The 15,470-nt window shown below is 31.5% G+C and overlaps 1 protein-coding gene across 8 annotated transcripts in view; it reads right to left on the reverse strand.

The window, feature by feature from the left end:
• LOC149805869 (coiled-coil domain-containing protein 154-like) overlaps positions 1-15,470 on the reverse strand; it is a 170,542-nt gene continuing 155,072 nt past the window's right edge. For 7 of the 8 annotated variants that reach the window (XM_089950595.1, XM_089950591.1, XM_089950590.1 and 4 more), the window contains one exon: positions 4,683-4,820. Coding sequence is in view for 1 of the 8 variants with exons in the window: in XM_089950597.1 (XP_089806723.1) it covers positions 4,577-4,820 (244 nt within the window). In the remaining 7 variants the exon portion in view is untranslated. Of the gene's footprint in view, positions 4,821-15,470 lie in introns of all 8 variants that reach the window. The other variant, XM_089950597.1, reaches the window with a different exon arrangement.

Raw genomic sequence — 15,470 nt, forward strand, 5'->3', positions numbered from 1 at the left:
TCACATTTGATTAGTTTTATTTAATTTATAATAAATGCAAAATTTATGGAGAAGAAACAGATGCTAACATTGAAGAAAGCAGTGTGCTCCATGCATACTATCTTTACAAATTTTAATAATACATGTATACTGCACATTTTGTCTTTAAGATATAGATGTTCCAAAAGCATTCAGATAATGTTCACATATTTCAATGGACATATTTGCAAGCATCTTTTTTCGCTGTTACATTTTATTCAAATCTAGCACATAAGTCAGTGTTCACTAAAAATATAAAACCATATATTAATTCATATATAATGCACACACATCATAGACTGTGATTTTCCAGTGTAAATAGAGGCTTTTACAAGAAAATGTTTATCTCACCTATTATTCAATTTGTTTCATAAATTTCATTGGAATGAGTACAAATTTAAAATGATGTTTGTCACATGACAAAGCATACTGATTTTATTTGGCAAAAATGTGAAAACTGAAAAGAATTTGGAATATGTTTAGAATATAGTCACTACTTCTTTGCTTTATATGGCATCATGACATCACATGGGATGTCATGTGGTCTTATATATATATATATATATATATATATATATATATATATATATATATATATATATATATATAATCATCCCATATTAAAGTTCCAGAAATAGTACACAGCTTGCATGGGAAATCAAGGATAGAAATTTGCCAAACTATTTTTACCATACAATGTGAAAGAATGGGCCTGGAGTAGACATATAAAATCAATGGTGTCTGTCTTTCATCCTACAAAAAGATATGCAAATCACAACACAATGTATTATAATGCTTGTAATATAAAATGTTAACAATTAAAACTCACCTGCTCTCTCAATCTGTCATCAACTCATTCTTTATAATACACACATAAATGCTTAAACTGAAGTTCAATTACCAAAACACTTTAAAGTAGCGATATTTTTATAATATAATAAAAGAAAATCTCCTGGAAAGAACTGTCAGCAAGTTTATGTTTTATGTGATGTCAACTGTCTACCACAGTGTCACAATATTTTTCACACAAAGTATGTCATCTGGTAGAAGATGACAACCAACCAACAGAAAGAATCGGTTTTAAAATTATCTCAAAAAAGACCTAATAACTTTACAATCAGTGAGTTGACATCAGCAAATCAAAAAACCATCTCTCAGCTTTTGAAGTGATGTGGGGAACAAGGCTTTGTAGAAAATAAGCTGTGAAGTGGGCATAGCCAAATAACAAATATGAGGTGGGATCAACTGCTGATTTCCATGGTGAAGAAAAATAGAAGGCAAATTCAAGGTGACCTAACAACCTATTTTAGCACACAAAAATCCTATCAAATGTCTTCCAGAACACTGCAAACAAGACTGCATTTTGTAGGACTTAAAAGATGAATCATTGCTAAGTCCATCACTACTCAGTGTAAATCATGCCAAAGTTCTTTAGAGAAATTTCATTGAAATGCTATAATCCTGTCATTTTTGGTGAAATTTAGTAATGAAACTCAGATATATGAAGGAGAAAAAAAAGATCAGAATCAAGAAGAGCAAATAAAGAATTTTTATTCCCAAGTTTTCTATGCAAGTATGATAACAAAGGAGGGAGTTCTGTGATATCTGTTATGTTCTGTGCTGCATAACCTGCAAGAAAGTTACAAAAATAACCCAAATTTCAGAAATACTAAATGATCAAAACTATATCAACATTTTAGGTCTCTGCAAATGGCATGTTGCTGCAAAAAAAATTCTTTACAAGTCCATAGATTTTCAGGTTGATAATTCCCTCCACACCCGTGTTTCTGGTGCCACGACTCAATGGAAACGGGAAAACCATAATTCACCTTGAAATGGTCCCCACAAAGTCAATTTTTAAGTGTAGTTGAAAAACTATGGAGAAATTTTAAAATTTGTGTTATGGGGAGAGTAAGTGATGTTCATTCCAGGGATTATCTAATAGCAGTGATGATGGAATTTATTTTATGGCCTTACATTATATTCTATACTGAGCCTTAGTGAAAATATTCCTAGAAGTTTTGGGATGGAGGGGGCAATCAACATAATACTATTTATTCTGTGAGAAAATTTCTTCTATGTTATATTTTATGACATGCTAAAGTTACACATAATATTTACTCAAGGAAACACATCAGCCATCTGGAAAACTTTAATATGGCATGAGAGTATATGTATCCATTCATAAACATATATATATATATATATATATATATATATATATATAAAGAGAAAGAGAATATTTGCTTGAAACAATTGAAATAATGGACATATATCATTGAGCAGTAAAAAAGTCAGTATTTTCATTAGTGGCAAAGCTCTATTTTATGTTCAAATCAAATTGGTTAGCAATATACACGACACTGATAGCAAATTTCTTAATTTTTTATCATTTTTATTATTGTCTGTGTTTAGAGCTGTTCAATTTTAACCTTATAAAAAATATATGTCAGGGTATTCTAATTATTCAAAGAATTTATATAAAAATGATATTAAAAAAATTAAAAGTCATGTGTGTGTGTGACTACTCCACATATAAAGTGTCTTCCCCAGGTCCCAAGTATATTTTACTGGAATGGACCTTACAGGAACTGGACAATGCAGTGTGTCATCCATTTTTTCAAGATTCATGACATCACAAATCCTGAAAATATCAAATTCCATTCCTAAATTGACCTAAATACATAGTAGTCATGTAATAAAATGCAAAATTTGATGACAGATCAATCTGTGCTATTTGCAAGTGTTTTATTGAAAATGAAAAATGGTAACTTCTTGGTACAGATGCTTTTTACAACACTGGAAGGTAATATTAAAAAGAATGTGATGAATTGTTGGATATTGTGGACATAGAAAGGTATGCATTGTACAGTATACTGTAGCAAAGTAGCACAATGTTTCCACTGTTGTATAACTATAAATTAAAAATAATTTTTTTTACAATAAAATCATCCATATAACCTACCTATTCATACATCAACTGTAAAAAGAGGGAAGATGTAGTCATCTTTCCTAAGCTAATTCTTTGATCACAATAATGAAGAAAATTGTATCACAGCACTTTCTGGGACTAAAAAATAAAAGATGATATAACATGGCATGGGAGGACTTATTTTTTAAATGGACAACTTATATATATGAGAAAAATTGCAAAATGAAATGGTACTTTGAAACCCAACCATAATTAAATGCACATTATCTGATCAAACAGCAAATGCATGAAATCCATGCATACAGATCAACAAGACATCATTTGATAAATAGAATTATAAATACTATTTAAATAATCTACTAAAAAAATAATATAGATAATATTGTTAGAGAGGTATAGAAATATTTACAACACAGATCAGAATGTGGACGGAAGCCTGTAAATAAATTGCTGGAATCTGAAACATTTTCTTTTCATTAGTATGTCAATTATGGGAAATGAATATGCTACATTAAATTAATTTCAAACTCAAATCAAGTTCCAATTAAATGAAAAAATACAGAAACATTGATTATATCATTCATAATTTGCCATATAGTTTACCATGTATCTCTTAGTTTGTTGGAAAAATTAATATCATTCATTCATGTTTTTAATTTTTTCAGATGCATGAATACCTACTGGTAAGGGTAAATATTTACTACTACCAAACTTTTCATTTCCTAGTAAAGTACACATCAAAAGTGAGATCTTTACTTTTAAAAACAGGATAAAATATACTAACAATTAACAAGAACTAAGTATAACAGTGGGCTGTAAAACACATTAGACTGCAGATTTGCATGAGATGCACTACAACATACAGAATTAAAGCTGTGGAATAAACTTAAAAAATAACAGCATGAAACTGCCATGCTAATCATTTTATGGTCAATGAAAGAACTTTTGATGCTAGTTTTGCCTCAGATTTTTGCATAGTTTATCCACTTCAGTCCATATTTTGTAAACCTTAATTCATGATTATAACAAATTAAAACAATAATAAAAATTGCAATGGAACCTCCACAAAATATGCATAGTTTCTTGTGTAAATAAAAGTATTTGTGGTCCTGTACAATTTAATATTAACACTCACAGTGGGATGTGTTCAGACAATACTGTCTTCTACAGAGGGTAATACATTATCTGATCTATACTGGGATGATTAGTTGGCTGTTGATAAACACTAATGCTGCCTTCTTAATGGAGTTTGACATTGATACCAAAGTGTTCCCACTGTGTTTGAACTGAAAAGGTGAAATCTTTGTATTTTCTCCCCATACCAGTCTTAATCCATTTTTACCTCAGCAGACATGCTCCCTACTTTAATGTTATGTCATAATAACTGTCTCCAAGATTAATATATTTAAAGTCTAAAGCTCTAAGGATTCAATATAAGTTTATCTTGTCAAGGAAGCCTGGAGCAATGACATACCATGTAATTTTGTATAATTCTGATTCCAATACTCAAGATTTATGAAATTTACTTGGATTTCAATTATCTGTACAAGTACGTTTTCATACACTGATACAATTTAAAGCTATGAAATAGCTAAGGCATAATAACAAAGGTCCATATTTCCAGAACTATGAATTTGTTTGATCAACAGATCTAATGGAATTACGTCGGGACTGAGATGGGGTCCCTTGACTGCGACGGGTAGGTGTGGCTTGGTTTCTGCTCTGATTACGAGGGGTAACAGGATCATTGTTTTTCTGTTTGGAACGTGAGGTGTCAAGTGTCTTGTTAGATCTACCAGTCTTTTGCTCATTTTTTCTAGCACGGATTTCCCATAAAATGTACATCAGGCGTAACTTCCACTTCAACCATCTGTACAGAATGTGAAAAAGGACAAAAATGAACATGGAAAATGGTGAAATAAAAATGTACTTTAGATGCATAAACAAAAGAAAAATGACACTAGGCTAGTCATATCTGTTCAGATTCAATTTGTAATGGTTAAAATGACACTATTACAATTACAATTCTCTTAATTAAGCATTAAAAGTTATGTTTGCAAAATTATTCAAATGTCAAACTATGGTAAGTTGTGTGAATGAAAAAGTACTTCTACTTGAATATATTAGAAAAAAATGATTTTGAAACAATTGTTTGTATTTCAAGTGAGATGGAAGATAAGCTATGGCATTCCTCCACTTGTGGTAAACTGTTATCTCATTTATAATCTGTTATGTCATTTATAATCTGTTACATCATTTATAATCTGTTACATCATTTATAATCTGTTACGTCATTTATAATAAAATACTGAGTTCTGTAATACAACTAAAAAGTTTGCTTCCAGGCTCTGGATAATTCATGATCATTACTAATTTCCCATAATTCATGATCATCACTAATTTCCCATAATTCATGATCATTACTAATTTCCCATAATTCATGATCATTACTAATTTCCCATAATTCATGATCATTACTGATTTCCCATAATTCATGATCATTACTAATTTCCCATACTCAGAGCATACATATCTTCCGAGTTCGAAACTTTTGGCAATATCACACTGCCTTCAACAGTGACTAATGTTGATCATGTGACTTATAATGGTCTTGTGATATGACCACAACTTTTTTCCAATCACCATCTAGAACACAAGAGGTCAGTAGCAAGATCTGTAATGCTTGATGAAACAGATTGAGCTGGAGAAGTTGAGCATGTGACTGCTGCACTAAGAGTAAATGGCTATCAAAAGTGGATTTTCAAAGTTCCAGAAAAGAGGAAAATAGCACCAAACAAAACCAGGCCCAAATAGAACCAACACTGTTATGCCATATATCTGCATTACATCATATGTCTTAGCTAGAGTTTCCAGACAACATCAGATTACCATATATCACAAACCATACAACTCTTTAAAAGAACAACTTACCAGTATACATGTAAAGGACAAAACAAAATTTATTTTAAAATGTGGTGTCTTTTATCATATCAAATGTATTGATTTTGGAAATTACTACATTAGTGATACAGGCAAAGTGTTAGAAACATGGATTAAGGGACACATCAGTAGAGTCATCTGTCATACATGAACATTGTAGCAAAAAGGGACATTACACCATTCCCAGTCAGACCTAGATCATCACATCTGAGGACAACACATGGAAAATGCAGGTGAAGGTGGCAACTGAAATATGACATTGGAGGCAAACACTAAACAGGCATGAGCTGCTTAAATTACCACCCATCTACTTCAGTCTCCTTGTATCACATGACCATTCAAGTCACATGGTCAACATTAGTTGCTAATGGAGGCAGAGTGATATTGCTGAAAAGTTTGAAAAATTAAGATATTTATTTTCTGAGTATGGAAATTAGTAATGATGATGAATTCTATAATGCCATTTATATTAGAATACTGATTTCACAAATGTTATTTATAATAAAATATTGATTGCTGCAATGTCATTTATAATGAAATATCAAGTTCTATAATATCATTTATAATGGAATACCAAGTTTTCTATTGTGTCATTTATTAAAAATGTTGATTTCTGCAATGTCATTTATAAAAAAAATATTGATTTCTGCAATGACATTTATATTAAAATATCAATTTCTATAATGTTTCTATAATGAAATTCTGACTCCTATAATGTCATTTATAAAACAATATTGATTTCTGTAATGTCATTTATAATAAAATATCAAGTTCTATAATATCATTTATAATGAAATATTAAGTTTTCTATTGTGTCATTTATCAAAAAATGTTGATTTCTGCAATGCCATTTTTAAAAAAATATTGATTTCTGCAATGTCATTTATATTAAAATATCAATTTCTATAATGTTTTTTATAATGAAATTCTGACTCCTATAATGTCATTAATAAAATAATATTGATATATGTAATGTCATTTATAATAAAATATCAAGTTCTATAATGTCATTTATAATGAAATATTAATTTTTGTGTTATGCCATTTATGATAAAATATTGATTTCTGTAATGTCATTATTAATAAATTATTGATTTCTGTAATATCATTTATAATCAAATACTGTTGAATATTAAAAACAAAAATATTTGAGAGAAAGCATTCTGGCATGATGGACTTTAATGTTTATACAAATGATGTTGTATTATCATCGGATAGGGGAGCTGTTACTTAGAAAATAAAAAACATTTAACATCTTCTCAAAAACCACTCAAAAGAATTTGACCAAATTTGAAAAAAAGCATCCTAGTTGAAAAGCCTTTCCAATGATACAAACGCTGCTGCTTCACCCTCAAACCTGGCTGCCATTACTAGAAATAAACTTTCACTTTATCTAAGTAAACTAATGAAAAGAATTTGACTAACTTTGACATAATGCATTCTGTCATAAAAGCCATTCAATATAGGCCAAATGATGTTAATGTGGATGAAGATACAAATTTTTTATGGAAAGCACACACCAGGGCCATACCATAAGCTTTTTTAACCTTATAGCCAGGTCATTAAACAAGCATTCAGCAGAACTTGGTGTCTTACCTGCATCCATATGCTTTTCACTATAAGCCCATATCTGACTTTCATAAACTTTCACACAAAACTTTAAACTTTACTGACCATATTATGCTTAAGTAGGCAAGATACATAAGACAGGAACTCCTTGTGCATCAGCCTATAAAACTTAGACCTAAGACACATAAGATAGGAACTCCTTGTGTATCAGCCTATAAAACTTAGACCTAAAACACATAAGACAGAACTCCTTGTGCATCAGCCTATAAAACTTAGACCTAAGACACATAAGACAGGAACTCCTTGTGCATCAGCCTATAAAACTTAGATCTTAAGTAATACAACATTTTCAGCTGAATACAGCAAATGATGTAAAAGATATGCGACTTTCAGAATTTTAGTAAAAAAATTTAAATTTATCACACTGATGAACCAAGCTATCTACTTTTGCTAGTAATATAGGCAACAATGGAACTCCAAGCAGATCAGTGTATAAACTTTAGACCAAGCAGATCAGTGTTTAAACTCTATTTGACAATACAATCAGTGTATAAACTTTAGACCAATAAAATCAGTGCATAAACTTCAGACCAATAAGATCAGTGTATAAACTTCAGACCAATAAGATCAGTGTACAAATGTTAGACCAATAAGATCAGTGCATAAACTTCAGACCAATAAGATCAGTGTATAAACTTCAGACCAATAAGATCAGTGTACAAATGTTAGACCAATAAGATCAGTGCATAAACTTCAGACCAATAAGATCAGTGTATAAACTTCAGACCAATAAGATCAGTGTATAAACTTCAGACCAATAAGATCAGTGTATAAACTTTAGACCAATAAAATCAGTGCATAAACTTTAGACCAATAAAATCAGTGCATAAACTTCAGACCAATAAGATCAGTGTATAAACTTCAGACCAATAAGATCAGTGTACAAATGTTAGACCAATAAGATCAGTGCATAAACTTTAGACCAAAAAGATCAGTGTATAAATGTTAGACCAATAAGACCAGTGAATAAATGTTAGACCAATAAGATCAGTGCATCAACTTTAGACCAATAAGATCAGTGTATAAACTTCAGACCAATAAGATCAGTGTATAAACTTTAGACCAATACAATCAGTGTATAAACTTTAGACCAATAAGATCAGTGTACAAATGTTAGACCAATAAGATCAGTGCATAAACTTCAGACCAATAAGATCAGTGTATAAACTTCAGACCAATAAGATCAGTGTATAAACTTCAGACCAATAAGATCAGTGTATAAACTTTAGACCAATACAATCAGTGTATAAACTTTAGACCAATAAAATCAGTGCATAAACTTCAGACCAATAAGATCAGTGTATAAACTTCAGACCAATAAGATCAGTGTACAAATGTTAGACCAATAAGATCAGTGCATAAACTTCAGACCAATAAGATCAGTGTATAAACTTCAGACCAATAAGATCAGTGTATAAACTTCAGACCAATAAGATCAGTGTATAAACTTCAGACCAATAAGATCAGTGTATAAACTTCAGACCAATAAGATCAGTGTACAAATGTTAGACCAATAAGATCAGTGCATAAACTTTAGACCAAAAAGATCAGTGTATAAATGTTAGACCAATAAGACCAGTGAATAAATGTTAGACCAAAAAGATCAGTGTATAAACTTCAGACCAATAAGATCAGTGTATAAACTTCAGACCAATAAGATCAGTGTACAAATGTTAGACCAATAAGATCAGTGCATAAACTTTAGACCAAAAAGATCAGTGTATAAATGTTAGACCAATAAGACCAGTGAATAAATGTTAGACCAATAAGATCAGTTCATAAATTTTAGACCAAAAAGATCATTGAATAAACTTAGACCAAAAAGATCATTGAATAAACTTAGACCAAAAAGACCAGTGCATAAACTTTAGACCAAAAAGATCATTGAATAAACTTAGACCAAAAAGACCAGTGTATAAACTTCAGACCAATAAGATCAGTGTATAAACTTCAGACCAATAAGATCAGTGTACAAATGTTAGACCAATAAGATCAGTGCATAAACTTTAGACCAAAAAGATCAGTGTATAAATGTTAGACCAATAAGACCAGTGAATAAATGTTAGACCAAAAAGATCAGTGTATAAACTTCAGACCAATAAGATCAGTGTATAAACTTCAGACCAATAAGATCAGTGTACAAATGTTAGACCAATAAGATCAGTGCATAAACTTTAGACCAAAAAGATCAGTGTATAAATGTTAGACCAATAAGACCAGTGAATAAATGTTAGACCAATAAGATCAGTTCATAAATTTTAGACCAAAAAGATCATTGAATAAACTTAGACCAAAAAGATCATTGAATAAACTTAGACCAAAAAGACCAGTGCATAAACTTTAGACCAAAAAGATCATTGAATAAACTTAGACCAAAAAGACCAGTGTAGAAACTTCAGACCAATTCATTATTATTATTATAAAGCTTCACTTGAGTGCTGTCAATGATGCAGAAGTTAACTTTCCAAACCTATAATGCAAAGCTTTAACATTGTTCACCATGAAGCTTATTAAGCAAATGAGACAGGTAATAAGCAGGCGAGACAGGCAAGAATTAGCACTGTATCATATCCAATTTTGCATAATATCAAGAGTTACACTTGAATACAGCAAATGAAGATATGTAACTTTCAAAGACTAAAATGCAAATTGTAACATTGCTGATGCTGCTGCCAGCAGAAATGTTACTTGACTTGTATATCTCTCCATGCTTAAGCAGATGAGACAAAAACAAATTTAAAGATTGTTAAAAAGGTCCTGTGAGTCAATTATACATTGACAGAAGCAGAAGAGAAACAGATAGAAAGATGAGAACAATTGCACACCATGATATTCAAAATCACAAGCAATGACAATGACAAATGGTGCTTGTAAGTAAAAAACCAAACATACTCTCAATGAACATGTATGTACCATACTGCACTACAATAATTATCTTTTGTATAATGCTCACCCTGTTCCCAGAATAAGACTGAATTTTACAGAATAGATCTCGCTTTTGAACAAATAAAGCTTTCGTGAATTTGTTTAAAAATTGTATTACTAGCGAGATCGCTGCATATTAATGATGTTATCTTACATCTAAATGGCTGAGCTTTTGTCAACACTCAAGCAACTAAGTTTCTGATTGTACTTTGATTAAAGTTGCTAAATTATCTTACAGTTTATGAGCAGAACTGACGCATATTTATGGCATAATCTAGTGAATGATAGTCTGCTTGTTTTCACTCTCGATGCTGAATTTAAATTAGATTTTGCTTCGATTTGGTAAATAATCCATATCATTATTGTCTTAGGTTGTGTAATAGACTAGATCTGCTCATGGTGATTAGTGCTTCCACCTGACTGGCTGGCCTTGTTACCTCTTTCGATCCAGACACTATTTCTCATCCAAGACTGATAAAACTCAGTATATAGGTTTTATGCAATCAAGAACAATGGATTAGATCAGTACAGAACAAGAGACAATAAATATTATTCATGTCTTTATCCCTGAAAATAACTTTAATAAATTATTATTATTAATAATGATAGTATTATTACTGAGCTGGACACAGTTCATGGCAAATCTTTGAGAAATAAAAAATAAATGTCTTAAATGTGTAAAAATGAATTGAAGAGAATGATAATATGTTTCACACAATCATTAAACTGATCTCACACAACTGGTCCTCAACAAGTGATCTCACACAACTGGTCCTCAACAACTGATCTCACACAACTGGTCCTCAACGGTTGTAGGACAGAAGGTCATAGGACAGAAAGTCACAGGACTAAAAGTTACAGACAGGAAGTCACATGACTAAAAGTTAAATTTGATTTTTCACTATTATGAGTTACATGTAGGACAAAAAGTCATTGACATAAAGTCACACTTTGAATTTTGTAATGGTGCAGGTTTTTATATGAACAACACATTTTAATTAACTGCATCTTTTTCATTGAGATATAATAAACAAAGTATCAGCTATATGATTTTTTTGTATTTTCAAGATATTTTATAGCAGTTTGTAACAAAATAGGACTAAGAAAACAATACTAAGAAAATAATCACATTGTTGTAATTATCACTGCTAAGATGCAAAAGTTTATTAATGATTCAATTTGAATGGTTAATACAGCCTTAGTCAGATAATTATTGGTGCATTGCTGGATATCTTGTCAGTTGAATGTTCATAGCAATAAGAAACTCAGGAATGGTCATCCTGTCCAACATATGATCATCACGTAAATTCTGTAGTCTCTTCTGTAGTAGACCTAAGCTTTGTCATATCTCTTTGCGACTTGGGTTGCACTGTTGTAACTGTGGTATTTTTTCTCTGAAACAGTTTATGTAAGTCCACATGCTTAATTGGGTGTGATGAGCCTACCAAGGTGTAAAACTAAGTATTCCATCCCTCAAATATGTTGTTAGAACATAGGTTAACTGGAGCAGTTGTTGTGTGTACACTCCATATGGCTGGTGCAAACAAAGGTGTACTCTTTGGACTGTTAGAGAACGATGGACTGACTCTCTCTTTCTCTGTCTGTCTGTCTCTCTCTCAACCCATTGAAATGAACCAGCAACACAGAATGCGTCAAAATATCCTTCAAAAGTTCATCAGCCTCTGGTAGTATAAAGGTAACCATCAAAAGAGTGTTGCTTGTGATGACTTCCATTCTGGAATGATTACTTCAACAAAACCTTGGATTTTTATATTTATTTCAGGGGCCTATATTTAAAGCTATGCCATTTAGCACAAAAGATGTTTTATTTTATTTAACATACTTGCATAAAAGTAATGAAAGATTGAAACCCAAATTTTTATCTGTAGATACCTTATCAAGGATACCTTTTCCTGACTAAGAGTAAGCCTAAAATAAAACCTCAATGATCTCAGTGTTAACTTCTTGTTTTTAAATTTACCCTTAAGACTCAAGCTGCTAAACAAATACCCCTTTCCTGTGAAACCATCAATTAATTGTGATCATTAATAGTAATAACTAAGAATAATAGAATATAATGATTTTAATAACTTTTTTAAAAATAAAGTTTTGAAAATACAAAGTCTGACATTACATCCTGCGATTTTCTCTCCCATGTGTATTTGTGAATTTTTTGTCCTGTGACTTTCTGTCCTATGTGTATTTGTGACTTTTTGTCCTGCGACTTTCTGTCCCATGTGTATTTGTGACTTTTTGTCCTGTGACTTTCTTTCCCATGTGTATTTGTGACTTTTTGTCCTGTGACTTTCTGTCCCATGTGTATTTCTGACTTTTTGTCCTGTGACTTTCTGTTCCATGTGTATTTGTGACTTTTTCCTGTGTGTATTTGTGACCTTTTGTCCCATGTGCATTTGTGACTTTTTGTCCTGTGACTTTCTGTCCTATGTGTATTTGTAACTTTTTGTACTGTGACTTTGTCCCATGTGTATTTGTGACTTTTTGTCCCATAACTTTCTGTCCCATGTGTATTTGTGACTTTCTGTCCCATGTGTATTTGTGACTTTCTGTCCTTTGACTTTCTGTCCCATGTGTATTTGTGACTTTCTGTCACATGTGTATTTGTGACTTTTGGTCTGTTTATTACCCTTAGCTACAAATGTATTGAATGAGGGAAACACGTCAAGCATCACTGTGTCAGCAATAATGATACTTGAATATCTGTGTACCAGGAATGACAGAGTAAAGCAAGATCACGTTCGCAAGACATTTCTGCTAACAATATCAAAGTGCATCAGGTAGATCACAGTATGACAGTGAATTCTATAAAACACAGCAACAATGTATATGGCGTGTTTTAAAGCAGTAACCAGAGCAAGTCTTAGAAGCAGAATTAAAAACATGATGCACATCTATCAATATAAAATTCAGCCTGGCTGTTATTAATTGAATTTGGTTGCAGTTTATGATCATTTCTATCTCAGAAATTGGTGGATATTATTAAGATTATCCAAACAAAAGAATTAAAAACATCAATATCTCTCAAAACATGAAAATATGATTCTGGTATATAAGAAAATTCTTACACACAAGCTGTTTAAACAAAAAGCATTCAGAATGGTTAAAACTACAGCATACCATAACGAAAAATAAGCAGTTATTAGATTATAACATCAGAAAGGAACTACTTATTAGCTAAAAGCACATCATGAAATGCAGAAAACTCAATTTTATTATATTATAACACTAGAACAGAACTATTTTTTAACTGAAAGCATATCATGTGATGCAGAAAACTAAAAACTAAGCATTATCAAATTATTACACCATGAAGGAAATACTTCTGTATTCATGTGCTCTTCTTGTGTTCTGGCAATACTTGTAAACAATGGTTACGATACAGGTCTTTTTTTTGAGATTCATTATTAGTTTTCTAAATATATGTAATTATACAAATTGGACTTCATAGTCTACAGTATTCATCACATAATGAAACTTGAAATTTGATTAGATTCAATGTGCATGTTCATTTTATTACATTTGTTGTGCATGATAGGCCTTCGTTTGATTATAGCCACTGTGCATGAATGGCCTTCATTTTATTTCATTTGCTGTGCATGAATGGCCTTCATTTGATTATAACCACTGTGCATGAATGGCCTTCATTTTATTATAGCTACTGTGCATGAATGGCCTTCATTTTATTACATTTGCTGTGCATGGATGGCCTTCAGTTTATTACAGCCACTGTGCATGAATGACCTTCATTTTATTACATTCACTGTGCACAAATAGACTCAATTTTATTACATCCACTGTACATTAATGGCCTTCATTTGATTACATTCACTGTGCATGAATGGCCCCAATTTTATCACATCCACTGTACATTAATGGCCTTCATTTTATTACATCCACTGTGCATGAATGACCTTCATTTTATTACATTCACTGTACATTAATGGCCATCTTTTGATTACATTCACTGTGCATTAATGGCCTTCATTTTATTACATTTACTGTGCATGAATGACCTTCATTTCATTACAGCCACTGTGCATGAATTGCCTTAGTTTTACTACAGCCACTGTGCATGAATGGCCTTTATTTTACTGCATTCACTGTGCATGAATGGTCTTAATTTTATTACATCCATCGTGCATGAATGGCCTTCATTTTATTAATTCACTACATTAATGGTCATCTTCTGATTACATTCACTGTGTATTAATGGCCTTCATTTTATTACATTTGCTGTGTATGAATGGCCTTCCTTTTATTATAGCCACTGCACATGAATGGCCTTCATTTCATTACATTCACTGTGCATGAATGGCCTTCATTTTATTATATTCACTGTGCATGAATGGCCTTCATTTTATCATAGCCACAGTGCATGAATGGCTTCATTTTATTACATTCATTGTGCATGAATAGCCTTCATTTTATTACATTCACTGTACATGAATGGCCTTAATTTTATTACAGTCACTGCATATGAAAGGCCTAATTGTATTACATTCACTGTGCATGAATGGCCTTAATTTTCATTGTCAATGCACTTAAAATGGCTTTCATTCTGTTGCAGCAAATGTAAATTAATGGGTTTATTTTCTTACAGCCGCTGTTCATGAATGGCTTTCATTTTTTTACAGGCATTGTGCATGAATGGTCTTCATTATTACATTCACTGTGTATTAATGGCCTTCATTTTATTACAGCTATTCATGAAGTCTTTAATCAATTTTCAGCTTCATGAATCATGTAACTCTCTCAGACTTTAAATTAAATACCCAGAACACTCTCAGGCTGTAATTTAAGTGCCCAGAGCTCTCTCAAACTGTAAATTAAGTACCCAGAACTCTCTCAAACTGCAACTTAAGTACCCAGAACTCACTGAAGCTGCTAAAAAAGCACTTAGAATGCTCTCAAACTGTAAATAAAGTAATCAGAACTCTCTCAAACTGAAAATTAAGTACTCAAAACTCTCTCAATCTGTAAATTAAATACCCAGAACAAAACAATATAT

This window comes from Sinohyriopsis cumingii, chromosome 2 (assembly GCF_028554795.1).
Source record: "Sinohyriopsis cumingii isolate HCF-2022 chromosome 2, ASM2855479v2, whole genome shotgun sequence".
Classification (NCBI taxonomy): domain Eukaryota; kingdom Metazoa; phylum Mollusca; class Bivalvia; order Unionida; family Unionidae; genus Sinohyriopsis; species Sinohyriopsis cumingii.